Genomic DNA, 19,836 nt, shown 5'->3' with positions numbered 1-19,836 from the left:
CCTGTCAGTCTATCTTTGTGGAGAGTTTCAGCACAGTAAGCCATATCTAGTGCTTCCACACCACCCTTGGGAGCTCAATAAATGCTTTCCAAACTGGACAGTAAGTAAATACTACTGACTGGTAACAGGGAGCTTAGGGCTACAAGGAAGTGATCAAATGCCATAGCTTGTCCTTTTGTAGCCAACCGAAGCCGATATGGATTATTTGCCATCTGTATGATCATCTGCCAGCTGAGAGACTGGAAATGATTTGTATGAATTCATGTAAGAATTCTTGGTTTGATCTTTCCCGGTGCTGGATGTTCTTCAGGAGGTGTTAAGTGCTCTCAGATGCCACATAAGTTCACTGTGTTAAAGTCATTTAGCTTTCTGCTGCTGAGCAGTAACAAGTGGCCCTCCATGGAAATGTTTTCCCGGTGCCAGCTGACAGTATGTCAGGAAGCAGTTTGCTCCAAGAAGCATAGCTCTAACATGGATACCAACAGTAATGATACAGACTCTTACTCCTGCCTGCAAATGATGGCTGCAGCAGACACACAAAACTGCACAGCGTAGCCTGGTCCACAAAAATCAACTTCCATTTTCATACAGAAAATCAGGCAGTTCAGAAAGGTTGGTTGTTTTTTTTTTTTTCCAAGTCTCCCCATTTACCTTGATGTTGTAAAAATTCCATACACAAGTGTTGTTCTGGGGTTATCTGTCTCTAAAAGAAACACATCCTCTGAAAGAAAGAAAAGGAAAGAGAAAAATGTTTTGAATACTAATAAAACCCTTAATTTTCCAGTTTAATGTATTACTTTATTCCTGCTAAAGTCAATGGTAGTTTTGTCTCAGATTTGAAAAGGAAAAAGAAGACTTACTATATCAACAGACCATATATGCATAAATCTAGCATCTGAACATTCAGAAACAGATTTGGAAATTAACTCCACACCATCTAGCCTTATGGAGACAGAAGGCAAAGATTTTCAAATACGTTCAGGATCCATGTCACACATTTCCCTCAGCTGGATCTTGTTTCAGCAGGTTGTTTAACAGCAGGCAAACATTAAAGTTGCAGTAAGTTAAAGACAAAGAGTTTGCATAGATGGATGTAATCAAAACCAGGGAAATTAGGTGTTTTATCATCCAAAACATACTCTAGTGCCTTCACAAGCTCATTCTCAACATGGTATGAATGACATACAGCTTTGCAGTGAAGACATTGAGAGATGTAAACCTCCCAGATCCTTTGTATTGGGATTTATTGACTGCACTGTGCAAAACTTTACCTACTCACTGAACTGAATTTGCCCACTGTTACCTCCGATCTCTTCTTTTTTTTAACACTTCAGTGAAAACGACTTTAATTTCTGACAGTTTCTCCTTCCAAATGTTTTTAATAACTATAATCATGCTACCTCTTAATTTACAACACAAAAAAGACTGAACTGTTTGAGCTTTTTATCACAGAATATGTTCTTTAGTTTTCCATAAATTTATGTGGCTCCAGTCACTTAACCCTCTGAATTTTTTAAATGTTCTTTTCAATATGTCAAAAGCAAAAGACTTCACCATGCAGAACGGGAAGTGTTACACTCTCCTGCATTATGCATGAACACAGAAGCATGTGTTTGCTCTCTCCCATTTTTCTGAATTTCCAGCTGTGATTGTATTCTTCCTCTTTGCTAGGGAATTGTGCTGGGAGCCCACGCTGAGAACATTGTATCCTATTCACTGTGGTCCTACATTTTGTCATACAAAAACCCCTAAAAGCAGTTATCCTGCTGCATTGGGAAGAGGAGGGGGTTGGGAAATCACAGTTCTGAGAGACAGGTCGCTGTGGCAGTGCTGAGGCTCTGTGCACTTCAGAAAATCAGTCCTCCAAGCACCTTGCACATTCTGAGTTAAAGCAAGTTAGGATCTGCTCCTAGGCCCAGGTTCCATTGAAACCTTGAACAATTACACCAAAGAGTTGTAAATGTATAAACTCAAAAAAACTCCAAACCCAATTTGCTATTATGAGAATCAGGAATAACAACTGAGAAAAGAGTGAGAGGATACAGTGGAGAGAAGATCAGAACCAGAGGCAGAGCCAGTGCAGGACCCATTAGCCGTTTACATTATTTATATTTCTACTAATGCACATAACAAATCTTCCAATACCTGAATTTAGATCTGTGATTCTGCACACTTCAGCTGCACACTTCAGTGGAGAATATAGAATTTGAAACCTTCTGATAATGTTATTTGGTACTTAGGTATCAAGATATGCATCTATTAATTCCTTAATGAAAGGAACCCTCTTTTGATTGCTGTATAGATTATGCACTGAATATTTACAGTGTTTCACATGTTGAAACACAAATCTATGTGACTGAATGATTCCCAGAGAAATTATATTTATTCATAGTATTACTGCTGATTCCAGTAACAGGAATTATTAGTATTATCTTGAACTATCAAATTGAGGCCTCTACCCTGTGATCAAAAAATAGAATAACTGTATTGTGGAAAAGCTGTGTGTTACACAGTGGTATAAGAAACAGTTTCAAAGAGATTTGAAAAACCCTTCTATAGTAATCCTAATTAGTACTGAAATAGTAATAGATTCACTTAGATGTTCCCTTCCAAATATTAATTCTTTATATATATATCATTCCTTTACAAAGTCAAGATTAATTACCTTTATTTCAAAGGTAATGATACTTACCTAGAGAGACTTATGAAGTATTTTTTAATTTCCTGTCATAAAACTGCAAGGGGACTTGTCATGGATTTCTAGAGCCATGATTTCACTGTAAACAATTTGACTAAGAAACTGTATGAACAGTAATAATTAAATATGGGCAGAGTGTAACATTTAGATAAAACTTTTAAGGGATTTTGTTTTTGTGATACCTAATTCATCAAAGTATGTTTCTGTTCCATCTTCATCCATTACTGAGCACACAAGTCTTGCTTTCAAGAATGTTGTCCACTTGTTCACCAGACTGCGCTGACCACCTGTGTCATTCTGGAAAGGAATATTAATTTCAGAAAAAAAAATACAACACAACTAACATTTTACTGGTCTTTTACATTTTCTTTCTCAAGTTAAATCATCATCCAGATAATTATCTGGTAAATTTAATATAAAAGTAGATAGACCTAAACTAAATCCCCTTATTTAAACACTCCATATGCAGAAAAAAACCAAGAACTAGTTTTCTGAGCAGGCTTTCTCTGCTGGGCTAGCAGTCTTGGAGAGTCAGGCAGTCGATTTAGTGCATCAGCAGAATGTGCTTGTATGATTAGAAGTGATTGTGGAGGTTTGTATCACTCATCAACACCCAGTGTAAAGTCCATGCTATCTCCAAAAGGTCTCATAGTGCTCTAAAGGGATGTTTTTTGTAGTCTTGACAGCAGCAAAGCTGCACATGACCTAGTAAGCCATGCTGACACATGAGGTGGATGATCTAAAATCAGAAATGATGGCTAGTGTGGGTCAACCTGGTTTTGCACTGTTGCAATTCCTGCTAGTCTGTTCCAGAGCTGGCTTGGTCACAGCTCGCTCAAGGATCTTCCCACTTCTCTCTGGTGAAAGGTGGAAACTGTGACTGCCAAACCAGACTGTGCAGAACCAAGGTGATGGATCAGCCTCATCTTGCTGGTGAATGCCTCAGGTAAGAGCAGTGTCTTATAAACTGCATAGCATTAGCATAATGTCACCCAAGGAAAGGGAAAAACAAAACTTTGAAGCTATTGAAATGTGATTTTGATAAAGTGCTGTGCATGTTTCACTGGTGCTCCTAGAGTTGGTAATCCAACTTTTCAGGTGACTTATAAGGAGTCTTTTTGTGGGACTATTTCTTGGTCTTTCTTGGCACCATTTCACTAATATATTTGGCCAGTGTCAAAGGTGTTGAAGTATGAATATGATGGTATACGAGTATACAAATATGACTGGCTCAGATTTATTTTTCATTGGCTTTGGGGTTCTGCCACTGACTTCAGTTTAAGTCTAAACAGGATTAGGCCTTTCAAGAATCATCTGGGCTTCATTATAACAGTGAAAAAAACAAATGCAGATGTAATTGTGTAAAATGTCTTCTTGCAAAATACCCAAAAAGGCCTTCAGGCATCTTCACAAAAATACAGAGAATGGAGATTATAAAAGAGATCACATGCCCCACAATATTGCCAGAGAAGGAGCTTAGCACAATCCCGAACACGCCCTCACACCCAGGCACAATAACATCAGAAATCATTCAATTCTAAAGAAGACCTAAATTAAAGTAAACATGCAATTATCTTCCTGAACCTTTCCAAAAGAAGGAATGAATAGGTTAGCAATAATCGTGCATTTATAATTTTTCTCTCATTAAAAACCAGCCATTTCACCAGAGATATTAATAGCTACTTCAATTATTTTTCATCTACAGTTGATTACAGATACAAAAAAAGAAACAGAGACAATGAGGAGTACTATGAAAATAAATTGATTTTTGCTCAGGAATAGTCATAACTCCTCAATTTCATTTTCCTGCGCACATCTTTAAAGTTAGGCTCACGCAGGCACCAATGCAAGAACTCAGAACAGATACTGTAAAAATGAAAACAATATTTGAAAGTTAGATCAACCCATTTAAAAGCTTGATATTTCCCACGTGCTTCAAAGGTTTTGAGTGTAAGACTTTTTTTTGAGACCTCACTGTTTTTTAGTTTAGTTTTTCTAAGAAAATAATGCACCCTATTTGTGCCAAGGACAGCAACGTTGAAAATTCAACACTGTTGAGTATTCTGACTCAGTCAGAGATATACACAACTCCCCGAAACTCTAAATTTCCATATCCTTACAGGTACAGCCTGATATACATAACATGTTCAGACCCTAACTGTGAGTTCAATAACAGCTCTTCTTAATTATGAATGTGGACAGAGAAACAAGAAATTTGTTCCGAATATAAACCAAAGGCTTATCTCAACGACCTGGCAAACAAAATAGTCCTTACTGGGCATATTCTTGCAATCATTGAATGAATCTGCTTTGTGCTGCCGCTGTTATCTGTGAGTCTCTCTTTGAAGAAGAAGTAGATTTTGGCATCATTGGGGTCAGTGCCATCTGGGATAACATGAGCATCCACAAAAATAGGCTCTGTAATGAAAAAAAATTACCGAAAAGATGAAACCAAAAGATGTATAAGAATAAGCAATTCATGATTTGACTGCTTCAAGGAAGCACTGTATAATGCATACAGAGGTATGGCTGTGGAAGCTAAGCTATATGCTCTAGCTTCATGTCTGTAGTATCAGCAGGTAAATGGTTCCTTGCTGGCAGCCACATGTTTTTGCATCTTAGCTTTTTATTCCACAGTGGATTTTCAGAGGAGTGATCCAGAAGCAGTAGTGTTAGGTTACTGAAGAGACTCAAAGACTTTGAGGTAGAAGAGGGAAGAATCTGTGTGTTATCTGGGGCCCCTAAGGAAAGCCTCACTGAGACAAAATATAAAATAAGCTGGAACAGCTTAGGAAAACAACAGATAAGGTTTATAAATAAGAGGAAAGCAACTTGTGGAACACAGAAAAGGTAAGTAGGGTACACAAATGCTTGAGCACCATGTGAGTTCATATCAGAGGCTGTTATACATAACCCAATGTGCATGCAAAACACTGCAAAGGAGCACAGTGAGAGAGTAAAATAATCTATAACCTTAACAGCAAGCATATAATGGACAGTGGAGGAGTCCTCAGAAGACCTTCTCCTTTGCCTGAAGGAAGAAGTGGACCCTCTCCTTGCACTAAGGCTTTGTCTTTTCAATGATCATGCGAGATTGCTTGTTCAGTTGAAATGCAGTACAAATTTTGAAACAGTCACATACAAATGTTGGCTGTCTGACAGAAAACTCCCTTTACACAGCAACATTTTTCTATTCAGATAAGCCTATTTTCAATTAATATAACAAGTGCCACAACTCCAGCTCTAAAAGGACATGGAAATAAACTGTACTTTCAAGTACCTGTTCTGAACATAGATAACAGGTAGATTTTCCAGAAATTAGGCATTTTTAATTGTTCTTTTTCTCTAATTCACTTTAGGATGCACATGTCAGGGTGTGCAGATAAGTGTAAGAATGCAAAACAAACAGAAGAAAAATTTAGAAAACAGACATAGTTTTCCTATGATTTCACTGTAGTCACAGCCACACAGGAATAACTAAAAAGAGTCACCCTAACAAATACCAAGAGAAAATCACAGTAACTTTACTTCAACATACCTGAAGGCTTTCTAAAATTTTAACTGCTATGTTAGGTGGTCTATAACCTTTGACATCTACCTTTGACATCTACCTCTGTTCAGAGGGCTAAGCACCATTTTAATTCAGAACAGTTTATTTGGAAGGAGATTTCTTACCAGTGAAGACAGGGAGAATTTTCACAGTGATGTCAGTGCTGCAAAGAGTTAAGTGTTCCCACTGAGAAATTAATTTCCTGCTGTGTTTAAATAACCAATTCCTTATCACTGAAATAAGTGGTAATAATCATCACTGACTTCTCTGATAATGAGACACTCTTCTGCACACATTCTGAATGCAAGTGCTGGTGAGTCTTCTGCATAGATGTGGATCAGCTTGAATTAACTGAAGCTGGTAGCTTAGAATCAAACACTCTATTTTAAGGCAATATCTGATGCATTAGAGGTGAAGGTACTTTTCTAGAATTCAGACCATCTGACCACTTGCCATTTGAGAGGTTTTTACACACTTTCTCTTGAACAGTTTGGTTCAGTCTTAATGCAAAAAAGGTTCTCAGATGGGTTGGCCTAAGAGGTTGGCTCATGCAGTGAACTCTTTACATTTGTGCATTGTCTACAGCATGTATTTACATACATTTCTTCATGGTTAACTTCATAAATTAAATTAGGAGACAAGCTCTTTAAAAGATAAGCTCTTTATTTTCAGTAAAGCAAAGCATAATCTCTGTGGCATCCATTAAAAGATCTGGTAAAACAAAGGCATCTCACCACTCAGCCACTTGGAGTTGTGCTGGTCAGTTCTCACTGCATTCCTCCTGGTCAGACTCCGAAAAATGGCCGCATCCGTCCCCATGAAATCAATATACATTCCTGAAAAGAGCTCTTCATCTGAAAAGAAGTGAAATGGAGGGGAAAAACCCAATGCATTGTTACAGCTTTTGGGAAACCCAAAAGTTTATTTTAAATTCATCAGCTCTTTATTTACACAGGAGTCTATACAGGTAAATAGTGGGTCATGGGAATGGGGTTTCCTCTGATTTACAAAGACACAAACTAGAATCAGATTTTTCTTAAAGACTTTTAGGAAACTGCATCATTAAATGCCACAGCAGAGCTATATACATGGTGAACCTTTCTTGATAGGAAGTTTATTGCTCAATTTCCACTGCTAGGGGTCACTGGAAAATCAGACTAGTGTTATCAAAAAAGTATCACATCCAATTTTTTAAGTACTCACTTCAAATAACTTTTTTTGCTGTGGAAGTAGATGAAGTGACTGGATTGAATTTATTGCTGTTGTAAACTGGCACAACATCTGTTGCAGTCAGTGGATCAGTGCCAGTTTTTACCAGCAGTATTGTCACAGCTGCCCCAGGCAGCCTCAAACTGACTTCAGTATTGCAGAGGCCAGACAATCATATTATTGAACTTTACTCAAAGTAATAGGGAGCAACAATTATCCCCTTTTGTGTACTTGATTCTAAGTATAGGGTCATTACGCTTGAACAGAATTAGACACGCAACTCCTACATTAACAGAACTATGAACTTCTGCTCCCTGTGCAGGGCTGAACACACAGTCCATCAGTCATGATGTGTATCTGCATTTGGTTGAGTCCATGTGTGTGCATAAACATATGTATATATAATTATAATTACATATGCTATCATTTTCTACTCCATGAATAACCAAGCAATTTCCACTGACTAATGACAATGAAACCCCAGAGCAGAAAACAGTAGCTAAAATAAACTCCAACTCTGAGGGTGGGAGTGGTGGCTGAACACATTCCAGTACAGCTGGGTCCTTTGATTGATGTTTTTGTCTGAATTCCTGGACTTCCCAGAGAGTGTGGTCAAGCTGGCAAGAGTCACAGGTTCAGAAGTGCTTGAGGCTATTTTCATGCTCTGTGTGTGTGTGTGTGTGTGTGTTCACACATCAATATAGAAGATTATTGGCTCACGAGAGAATTACAACTGGAGATTTTGCTTTTCTGCTGCTACTGGAGCCTGAATTGAACCCCTGTAGAATATCCAACAGCCACTCTTCTGCTTTCACCTCTCCCAGTGATGACAAGATTCATACACAGGGGATTTAAACAACACATTCGCTGCATGTTGGTGAAGCGTTTACTTCCTCGGCAGGTATTGACAGAATGATGTTGGATACATACACATTTATAAATGAATTTGCATATTTGCCTCCTTGTTTCAATCCATCAGTACTTCATGCTTAGTATGAAATAAATTAGGTGAAAGAGATCAGGCTTATGCTTCTTGCTAAATGTTATGTACAGTTCTGTGCACATACACATCTGTACACACTGCAACAATAGTACTATACCATGTAATAATAATCCTATTATGTATCAGTGCTATTAGTTATGTCTTAAGTATTCCTAGTGGTTGCTTGCTAATCGTGTATCAGATTAATTTCCTAAGTTCCACTTCCTTCTGGTAAAATCCTTACATTCCACACAGCATTTGGTCTGCACAAAACAGCAAGTTCACACTACTTCACTTTGTTACTGGGGGGAATTACTGAGTTGATGAGGTCTGCTTTTATAAATATCTCAGAGCCTTGGTGGGGAGAGAGACATACATCCTGCATATCAGTTATGCCAAGCTGCTTCAAAGCACGTTTTTCATTTCTTTGATGCAAATGTGTCTTTGTACAATGACAAATTGTATGAAGTTCAAATTTGTTTTTATAGCACCACTTTCCTCTCAAAGGTGAATCATCTTTTCTGCTGTATTCTAGGCCAGTGATGCCCAAAATGGTCACATCTATATTTAAAAATGGTTCTTTCATTTTGGAAGAGCTAGCCTGTCCGGTGGTATTTCCTATTTTCTGAAACAAGGGGAGGGAATCCCTCCTGCAGGATGCCCAAAGAAGAGTCCAGTACATGGGCTCAGTTCCCTCACTGTAACACAAGCTGTGACTTACAAAATGTTCCCTTTTCTGGCCTGGATATAAGGCTTAATTCATTAGAGCTTAATGTTTTTGAACTGACTGGACTTTGTAGTAGCAGGGAGAAAGTATAAAACCCAAACTGTGGGACTCTTTCTAAAAGGAATATGACCTTTGTGGAATAATTTAAACTTTGTAGATGAACTATGTCATGAAAGATAAGTAAAACACTAGGGAAGGTCTCTTCAGTCCCATAACTGAGAGATCAAGGAAGGTAACAAAAAGTCTATTAAGATGAACAAAGCTGCCATAGACCTATTGTAGGAAAAAATCAGCTTACTGTATAGACAGTAATTCAGAAACAAGGTACTTTAGTACTTTAATGGTACTACATAAAATCTAGAAGGAACAAGGAAAGAAAACTGTAATTTTTTTTTGACAGTTGATTCACTTAATAATACCAGAATAACAATGAGTAGCAGAGGACTCATCAATCACTGACTTTGAACAAACATTTTCTTTACACAGTGACTGTCTGTAAATGCTGTCCCTAGATCACTGATGAGATAAAGGTGTAAGTACAGCCAAGGTTCAGAGAGACATCTAGGAAGCATTTACCTGTTCTCTAAAGGTACTTTAGTTCATATATCTGTGAATAAATATATTTGTCTTTTGTACTAAATATATTTCCAATGGAAAAAAAAAAGGCCATTTATATTTTGAACAAACCACATAGGATAAATTATATGACATTTCACTTAAGATCCATGAGACTGAAACTTTAAAGGAAATATCTGGCACAATATTTAATTGCCATTGATTTCAGTGGAAGCTGAATGGCAGAAACATGGCACATTGTTCCCTTGTAAACCTTGGGTGAAATAAAGTCTGAAAAATCTGTGCAACTGCTGTTCCCCTCAAAGCCAAAAAAAAAATACAGCAAGGAGTAGGCACATGTTGAAAAATCAAGGCTTTGGCACTGGAAGTCTGTGAACATGATGCAAATGTGAAAGGTCAGGTTACACAGAGTATATATAACATGCTTCCTGGTTGAAAAAAAAAAAAAAAGTATCTTTTACAGATGACTTAGGTTCCACAAAGCATATGCCCCCCTTGAGTTTTCTCTTAGGTGTTTAATAAGCACAGCACGAATCCTTTGTCTGGGCTATATCTCACAGTCAATGAGTACAGTTGCCACCAGTTCACATGAATATTTGAGGAGTGGCAGTTGTATCACTTTCCAGCCTTTCAAATGCAAGAAAATTGCAAAACTGGTTGGGTATAGAGCCAATTGAAGAATGAAGAGCCTTGCAATAACTGGTGGGCTCTACAGCAGAGATGACAACAAAAATGAAATTCACAGCATCTAAAATCTTCAGGCTTTCTTTCCCTGGCTACTCTGAGATTTTACAAATAATTAAATGAGACACAAGTTCTGTCTAGGATGAACAAGGTCAGAAACCACTCAAACATAAATGCTAGACAGGGCAATGTAAAGTTGAAACTAACCCTGGGAAAAAATGTGTAAGCTGGAAAAGAGACAACCTTTTGTTTTCTCTCTCTCTCCCTTTCAAAAATATCTTTCTGCATTTCATTTGTCCAGCCACCTTTAGTTTCATGTAAGCCCTGAAACAAGGAAGGACTCAACCCTTGTGCTCATCAGCCATTCAGGAGGCTGAATTCTGTGTCCAGCTCCTTTTGGGCACTCTGTCAATCCTCACGACCACACATGACCATATGGGTTTAGACCTCAGCAACTTGGAGTATCTTTACTTACTGATCATAACAGACACCGTGTTCACGTTGGGGTTGAAAGAACAGCGTCCTTTTCCTGATTCACACTTGGAGTCAATCTTGAAGATTTGTTCCTGCAAAGTAGAATTATGTGTCACTTCTCATTTCAAAAACCATCAGATAAGACCATTTTTATGCCTGACCGTTTCCAGCATTAACAATGCTCTATTAACAGTGCACTATTGGGTACTTTTACTGTACTATCAGCAGTTTAACTTTCCTACTCAGAATTCCATCATCTTGTTAGATAACATTTTCACTGATACCCAGTTATTTTCAAGGCTCTTGTTATAAATTCAAGACACTGAAACAAAGGATTTTTCCCTCTCAGTTAAGCTGTGGAGAGGTTGACTGATCTCTGCAATATCATCTGTGGAGATTGCTTCTGTGTTTTTAAAACTATTTATCATTTATTTGCTGAATACATGGTATACTTATACCAGTCTAGGACATTATAATAAAACTACTAGAACAATAATAACAGTAATACATGTTAAATAAAAATCTCTTATGACAACTGTCATTTGATGATACTATAAATCATTTGGTCTTTACTGATCTATCAGACACCCAGAAATCCCCTAAATCACACTTATTTTCTTCAATACCATCTCTTGGATTATGTGTAGAGCTCCACTTCCGTACTGATAGACGATTATAGCCTGAAATCTCTTAAATTACTTTTTTATGTTTAGAAATCATGGTATGGGGATTTGTTTATATTTTAATGCAATTTATGAGATTGGATGTGGCACTTAGTGCCACAGTCTAGTAACCACAGTGGTATTGGATCAAGGGTTGGACTTGATGATCTCAGAGGTCCTTCCAACCTGGTGGATTCTATGATACTATGATTCTATAATTCCATGAACAGGGGACACATTTAGCAAAATAGATAAAACCTGGACTACAGCTTGAAATACAAATAATCTGAGTATCTTTAGAATATTTGCCCATCTTGGTGCAGCTCTTCACTTCTTGGTTCCCAGCAATGCTAGCACAGTGTGCTGAGCAAGAAGTGACTCATGTCCAAGCCCGTTCCTTAAAAACTGCAGTCACTAAGGACAGAGACACTGATCCATTGCACATCCACTAACACACCACTGTATACCAAACAGCTTGTTCCTAGGCTCCTGTAACAAAACTTCTATTTTTTAATAAAAAGCCAAAAGACACAGTTTCAAGAAAAAACAACCAACCAAACTTAAAAATTTTCAGAATAAAAAGGTAGTTGACAAAAATTCCACAGAAAGGCTTCTGTGATCTAGATGCCAATGTATTAGTTATTTGACAAAGGACAACAACTCTTGATATTCTCCTTAACAGTTAATGTAAATCACAGGGGAAGCGGGGTGCCACGCAAATCCCTGAGCAGCCATTGGGCACCAGCAAATTGGAGACTCCATCAAGCTCAAACTACACAGCTGCAGCAGGAAGTTTTCATATCCATTATCCCCTCTCTTTCTGCCCTCTTCTGTTTTGCCTAATTTAATCACAAAGATCTTATCTATTGTTTCAGTAATAAACTCTCTAAACAATGTTATAACAGAAGTATAAAGTTTATAACATGATCTTGGGTGGTTTTTTGTTGTTGTTTCACTTCTAGATTAATATGCAGTTTGATTTTAATCCATATTTACTATATTATACCACTATTTACCAATTCAAAACTCCCATTACTGCTCTATTAAACTAGCTCTAGGCTTACACTTGATTTTCATATATATTAAACTACTTTTTAGTCTATAATTATGTCACATAGGATTACATTTCCTTAAGTTTGCATTTACTTTGACATTAGAATATATTTGGGTGACTAAGGGAGTAATTACCAAAGAGCAAGGTATCAAGTGTGCCAAGGAAGAAAATTAATTGTTGTACAACCTCTGTTTCAGGGAAGAGGGAAAAATTCTGCCTCATCAATGAAACCCCCTTTTTGTGAGATTATATAGAATCCTGGAGACAAAAGAGCAAAACAGGCCCAGTTCTTATGATTGTTGGATATGACTCTGTCAGGCTTTGTAGCTTCTAGAAAAAACAGATGTGCTTTGTAAAATATTCATTTTGCACATGCGAAAATAGCCTTCTGTGCATGGAAAACTGTACTAAATTAAAGGTGAAATGATAAAAGCAGAGAAAAAATGATTTCTCACTAGTCCCATCAGCACTACATAGCTCTTCATTCTGCTCTATTAGTCATGCACAGATATATGCAATGAGTTTAGAAGGAAATTCTTGGATCTAAACTGTTATGCTATTGTTGGCCTGTACAATAATGGCTTTGAGCGTGCAATGCCTACAGTCAAGTGTCTCACAGACTCCAGACGTCTCAAACAGCAGTTTATTTAATCAATTGATATAGGCATGTAGCTATACAGACAGGCTAAGTGAAGCCAGTTCTTTTCCAAATCACGTATCTTTACTTTTCATTTAAGCAATTTAACATATTGCATCATCTGGAGATGTCGTTTCCTGCATTCCCCTCTGTTCCAATCTCATTTAAAAAAACTCTGACATAATGCAATTCAAAGTTCTCTGGGCTGCAGATTATGATAATAAAGTAATATTATATTAAATTATATCACTTTTTGTATTTTAGATAATTTCTCAAGAAATAAGATGATGCTATAGAAAGGTGACCCCTGTTTCAAAATACATCAAAACAAGTTAATGTCGAATTCATTAATCAGAGGGATGGATTTACTTACTCAGTCAGTTCTGTATTCTCACACTTTTAAATCCAGGCCTACAAATCTCTACTTTTGGATAATTTATTAGGACTGAAGGTGCAGTGATTCAGTCTGCATACTCTCTAAGGAGGCTGGAGCCAGGTAGGGATCTACCAAAAGTCGCTGAGATCATCCTGTGCAAACCGATCTGGAGAGGCATTGACTTATCACCTCCCTGGCAACCTATGCAGTATCTTGGGTCTTGGCCAGAATTCCCATCCCACTCCTAATTAAATCAGTGATGAATTTCCCCATGTCTTCCCAAGAAGCCAGCCCAGCTTTTAAAGCTGCCCTGACATGGCAGGACTCCAGGTGGGACGTTCTGATCTTCCTTCTCAACACATCTGCTTTCACATTGTTCAGGAAAATATACTGCACATCCCTGTGCCTCCAGACATGAATCTGACCCGAAAGCTACTGAGGTGCTGCCTCTTGATAAGTGCCTTTCTTTCTCCTTCTCGTTGCTTAATTTATTACGTATTACATTTGCGCACAAACAAACATTTCACATTCAAATCAGGAAAATTGGACCATATACTTCTGAAACATCTGGTACTTTGTATATTGAAAATGCACAGTGAAACTGAATGCAGAAAAACTGGAGACTCATCTAGAAAAAGTAAGATCTCCCAGTGAACAGAAACTTTCCTACTTCATCTGGGTAGAATCTAGTGGGGCAAAACTTGTGCAGTAGATGAAGTTCCTGTACTGAGATTGCATCTAGTGGGTGTTAAACTGAAGTCCAGCAAACTTTCACATACCTGAATAGTTATCCAAACTAAGGGCTTCTCCCAGGCACCAGTAACACATGGAAGCTATAAAAAGTGGACTGTATATTTTACTGGCTAGTTCCTTTCAAGTACTTCTTGGGTATTTTCCCTCCAAATGGTAGGAATGAATTCACCAGAAAATGTCAAATAAAAAGTAGTATCAAATGTAGCCCAGCATTTGGTATGACTGTGGAATTTTGGACAACCATCATGTTTCAGGCATGGCTTTTGATAATGGCTTTGCTTTTAGCTGGTAGCACGTCAGAAAACTGCGTACCTTCGCTCTTTTGCTGTTTAACACGGGTGAATGAGCCTATTCAGATCACCGATTTTTTTTTGCATTTTCAGTATTTCGAGTTTTCACATCACACTAGTAGGATGCACCATAAGAAGGAGTGGATAAAATGAAAAGAGACCCACCTCAGACCTGCGTCCCCTGTTGACATACACACACACGGGGCTGAAGGCGCCGCTGCCGCAGACGTACAGGTGTGTGCGGTTGTACGACTGGATCACACGCACAAAATTTCCACAGCCATGCTGCAGGAAGTACAGAGAGCAGTAATTTCACACTGGCAAATGCTACTAGATGTTGGGAGCTCTACGGGAGAGACATGATTTACTACAGCATCTGAAAACTGGTGTTCAACTGGGGTCTTCAGACTGCACACAGTGGGTACCACCCACTTTCAGAGTCTGTTCCTGGGGTGAGCAGCCAGCCAGAGCACTTCCCCACTCCAAAGAGCAGCTCACCAGGCTGTTCAGCCTCACCCCAGGACATATCTGGAAAAGTACTATTACCTGGTTTGATTAGTAACAACAACAAAAAAATGAGGAAGTGGACACTGCGTATCTTTTCCCATCTGTCAAAGTCTGAAGGTGCATTTTGTTTACGTTGCCTGTTTCTCCAGAATTTCACTTTATAGATAGGCTTGCAAAGCATTTCGAAAGCAAAACAAACACTTCTTTCGTTTTGCTTTGGCTGCACTCAAGGTGCTCTTACTTTATTGCCAAGTACGTAATTTGTGTATATGTGTGCATGTGGACTATAACTTACCGTAGGATCTTTGCCAGCCATTTTGCACTCTTCAACCTTGTTTGCTGATGCTGGCCAGGAAATCTGTAAGGAAAGAAGCATCATTGAAGTAGCATACTTTTAACATAATTTAAACAAAACATTTCACTGCCTAACTCACACTAATACGTTAATATTTGGATATCTTACACTTTGATTATAATAAAAAAAAAAAGGGATTTTCATTGATACATGGAAATATCTTTGTCTTAGCATGCAGAAAAAAAAATAAAGGTCCAGGTCTTTGGTTCTAAGCTTATTACGTATTTTCAAGGCAAGGTAATTAATTTATTTAGATTTTTTCTTCTAAATAAGAGAGATTTTTCACCTTTATTGCCTAAATTACTGTCTATCTTTACTTTTTACTTTTACTGAACTTTCAGAAATTATACACACTAGAAACCAGAAGGCTAAAACAGCACAAGAATAGTTCTTGTAACAATTTTTTGATTTTAACATCAGGAGTTTGGATTGATTACAATATAACCTGCTTGAAATTTCAAGGTTTCAGACTGATTTTGTTCACACAGTTTTCCAACAAACACCTCAATGTCTGAATGTTTGTTTGTTTTATAATCAAACTCTAAATATTTTGAGCTTCTTCCATTATTTATTTTGATTTTGAAATAGAAAAGACATCCATTAGAAATTTATCCCTAGAAATCTAGTAAGTGACAGAGCCTGATAACATTTAGCCTCAAGGTAACATAAACAATAGCATTAAAAGATCTCTGTTTATGTACATATATACAAACATACGTAGAACTGTGGATTTGAATGCATATATGTACAGGATTTCTATAGAGGTATAAGATCAGCAAAGTGAATCTTCTGTAAAAATAATTAAATAACCAGAATACTGTGTGGAATTGCAGAGATTCATTCTGAGCCTAATACTGGGTGCCCACACCCACTGCCAGAAAACTTTGTGTGCTTTTCCTTTCTGTTGACTTTTTTTATTCTTGTTTTTCCAAGTTGTTGAAATGCCTCACAGCTTTATACTGCAGAAAATATTTCATGCAAGAGAGACCGTCCTACCAGAATTAAACTGGACCTGCCATAGGCAGTAGGGAGTGTGCCATGAGGGAGCACAGCTCCTCCCAAACAGGGGTGGCTGGATCACTGGGGAGCTGGGACTTAGCAAAAAAAGGTCACAGAAGCTATTTCAGATCAGAGAAGGCAGCCCCATTTCAGAAGGAGATTTTGGTACCCTTAGAAGGAGAGAAGGATGTATTCATGCCATTGAGCAAGAGGCATTTAATTTAAATGTGTAAGTTAGAGTGAGCCTCCCCGGGCTCCATGCAATCAATTCAGGTAGACAGGCATGCCCAGAGGGTGATTCAGAGCAAAGCCTAATTTAACTATGCTCCATCACCCTCTGGCAGGGACCCTCTCTCTCCCCTGACACATTAAAAGCCTTGTCTCTCAAGGAAAGCGTTTATCTTCCCTGCTGTAAGCTGGGTATCGCTGCTCCTCAATCCTTCTGAGGTACAGTAATAGAGCCCACAGATTAAAGGATTGAATGGATTTGGTGGAACAAGGCCTTTATGGTACTTTTTAAGGCAGTGCAGTAGCTGTGGTAGTCTAAAGATAGGCAAGAAAAAGCCTGTAGAGAGGTAACAGCTTAAGAGTCAAGCTTCTGGGCAGACAAGTACTTCTGCAGGTCACCTATTTCTAAAGCAGAAAAAAAAACCAAATGAGGTGTCTCATCTACCCAACTGAAGGGCATGGACTCACAACAGGCATAACAAGAGACTGGAAAATAGTTCAGCTATTAGGCTCCAGAGTACAAACCAAAAATAAAAGTAGTTGAAGATTAAGGGCGACTCAGACCTTGCCTTTTTCCCTATGGTCTGAGAATGACATGTGTATCTTATTCTTACTTGCAGGCTCCTTTTAACAGTGCATCTCTGAACTGTCTTATCTTATCTCATCTCAGAGAGGAGTGGAAAGTATCAAACCATACAAATTTTCCTTATGAGGCCAGGCCAAGCTAAATGTTGCTTCAAAATTAGTAAACAGGTCAATTTTAAACAGTGTTAGAGGAACAGCTTTGTCTGTGTCCCACGTGAAACAAGGACTAACAGTTCAATAAGGTGTGGGCCTGGACTTTCATGCAAAATAATGAAATGTATGGTTTTTTGTCTTAAAAACAAAGGTATGTAATAAAGCAACCTCAGATTCTCAAAATAAAACTAGAACTTACACTGAGAGGGTCCTGGCTTATATTGTTAATATTCAAAGACAGAATATGATCTTTACTGCCCACGTAGATCCGATCCTGATCTTCATCCATTAATAATATCCGGTAATCCAGGGGACTGTGGGATATTCTGTGATATTCAGAGGTCTTAGTTTCTTGCAGCTCTGAAATAGTAATGACAGTTACTTAGTAAAGAGGTTCAGTTGCCTTTCTTACTTCTCAACTGCATTTCTTTCCAAATAAAGACATCTTTGGACATAAATGGGGTCAGTAAGAGAAGAAAAATCCTCTTAAGGCACTAGCTAGTAATACAATGGTTGAGTTAAAACAAACTTTTCCCAGTTTGGATATAGTTCTTTTGTACATTAAGTAGATAAGACATAGCTCATAAAAATCAGGCAATGCTGTTATTCATTCATCTAATTAATTCTTATTTTAATGGATATAATTATTTACAGCTTTGGCTTTTAAGGAAGATAACTTATTAAATTAGTCAATGTGTTCAATACATTTTGAAGTTTATGAGTGCAGAAAATACACAAGATCAATGAAAACTACACAAGAACAGTTCACTTTCGTTTCCTAACCAGGGGCTTCATTAAGAATAGGGTTTTATAATTTTCAAGGTCATATTTTATTGGGTTCTTCATCATCATGCATAGCTTACTTAAAAATAAAACTACTGAGTCAAGCCTAAATGTGTCCCTTTATTCAGTTGTTTGTTTATGGGCTTTGGACCAAACTACCAGAACTACAGGACTAGCTCTATTTTTCAACATAAAACTTTCTTCAGTAAAGTGAAGTGAAAACATCCTTTGATCTCAGTAGTGCAGGATCAGGCCTGTAACAGGAATAACATAAGCATCTGCAATATAAGTATTACTTGCTGCCCTCGAGAAAGCTTAGCCTTCCTGTCTTTGCTTGGCCAACATATTTTGGCCCCACTCAGATTGCGTTACTTTTCAGTAATAACAGAAGGGATATTTCTCAAGAGCTAAGAAGGGAAAAAAACCTTAATAATCGATTTGACTTTATTAAAACATTTAACATATAATTATGCCTTCTTACTTCATGAACATTAGCATTGAACTGTGTTCCCCATGACACTAAAAGGGTGGCAAATACACAGCACATATGAAGACGAAGCTCTGCTATAATGTTTATCCATAAATCTAAGAACTGAGTCCACAGTTCTTAGTTGCAAACTTTGTCTGGGACAACATGGCTTGTCACTGTTCCTAAAGCTTAGGACTTTTAAAAGCACCGTTTTTGCTCATTCATTACCTATGGAAAACAGAAAATCTCTTATACAAAATTAGTCATCTATTGTTATTTTGGAAAACAAAACTCTCAAAACAAATACTTCTGGATATGTGCACTTTTTAAAAAAATGTGTTCCTAAGTATGCAGCTTCTGTAAAATCATATTTAGCTGTAAGCATAATTTTTTTCTCTGAAAATTATTTGGAAAGCAATTTTTAAAAGGCAAAGCCTGAAGGCCTAGGATTCTATTAGATATCTAAAGATTGAAAGACTTTTTATCAGAATATAATTTGCATTGATAAATATGATACATGGCTCCATTTAATTTTTATCATGATTGTTAAATAGTTTCATGGGAAGATGAAAAATCTCCTCAGTTACTGAAAGATGTTGGTATTTTGATTGACTCAGATGTGCGACAGCTTTCAGGAGCTAAATTGCCTACATGCATTTATTTATGGTAATATTAAAAAAAGCACAAATAATATTTCTATTTCATGTGTCCCTCAACAAAAGATAAACATACAATCAAGATTTACAATCTGTGCCTAAAAGCTTAAACCGAAACACTACTTGTTAAATATACATGAAAACTGTCCACAGTACTCTCAGAAGTCTTTCTTCACTGCTTGAAAAATCCGTTGTTTTACTTCATTTAAAAAAACCCTCCTTGTAAGCTTTTAGGTAGGATTTTCAAAGGCACTTGGGAGACTCACCAGCATAGTGCCATTAACACACAGTACCTTTGCCCGCTCTGAAATTCTCAGACTGACCTTTTACAACCAGCCTGAGTAGTCAGTGTTCATCCCTTTTCCTGGTGGCATTATTAACTTTACCACACTATTTGGTAGCTGTAAGGTGAAACTGAAGTTTCTTATA

At 37.6% G+C, this 19,836-nt stretch overlaps 1 protein-coding gene across 3 annotated transcripts in view; it reads right to left on the bottom strand.

Moving 5' to 3' along the window:
- The window catches only part of SEMA3C (semaphorin 3C), a 114,775-nt gene that overhangs the window by 31,009 nt on the left and 63,930 nt on the right, over window positions 1-19,836 (bottom strand). For all 3 annotated transcript variants that reach the window (XM_050325470.1, XM_050325468.1, XM_050325469.1), the window contains 8 exons: window positions 17,699-17,859; window positions 15,475-15,537; window positions 14,838-14,957; window positions 10,902-10,992; window positions 6,983-7,102; window positions 4,974-5,116; window positions 2,881-2,995; window positions 652-721 (listed from right to left, as the gene is read on the bottom strand). In XM_050325470.1, the coding sequence (XP_050181427.1) occupies window positions 652-721; window positions 2,881-2,995; window positions 4,974-5,116; window positions 6,983-7,102; window positions 10,902-10,992; window positions 14,838-14,957; window positions 15,475-15,537; window positions 17,699-17,859 (883 nt within the window). The remainder of the gene's footprint in view (window positions 1-651; window positions 722-2,880; window positions 2,996-4,973; window positions 5,117-6,982; window positions 7,103-10,901; window positions 10,993-14,837; window positions 14,958-15,474; window positions 15,538-17,698; window positions 17,860-19,836) is intronic.

This window comes from Myiozetetes cayanensis, unplaced genomic scaffold (genome assembly GCF_022539395.1).
Source record: "Myiozetetes cayanensis isolate MyiCay16 unplaced genomic scaffold, myiCay2020 scf3, whole genome shotgun sequence".
Taxonomy (NCBI): domain Eukaryota; kingdom Metazoa; phylum Chordata; class Aves; order Passeriformes; family Tyrannidae; genus Myiozetetes; species Myiozetetes cayanensis.
The sequence above is the reverse complement of the archived record's forward strand: the minus strand, read 5'-3'. Positions and strand labels throughout refer to the sequence as shown.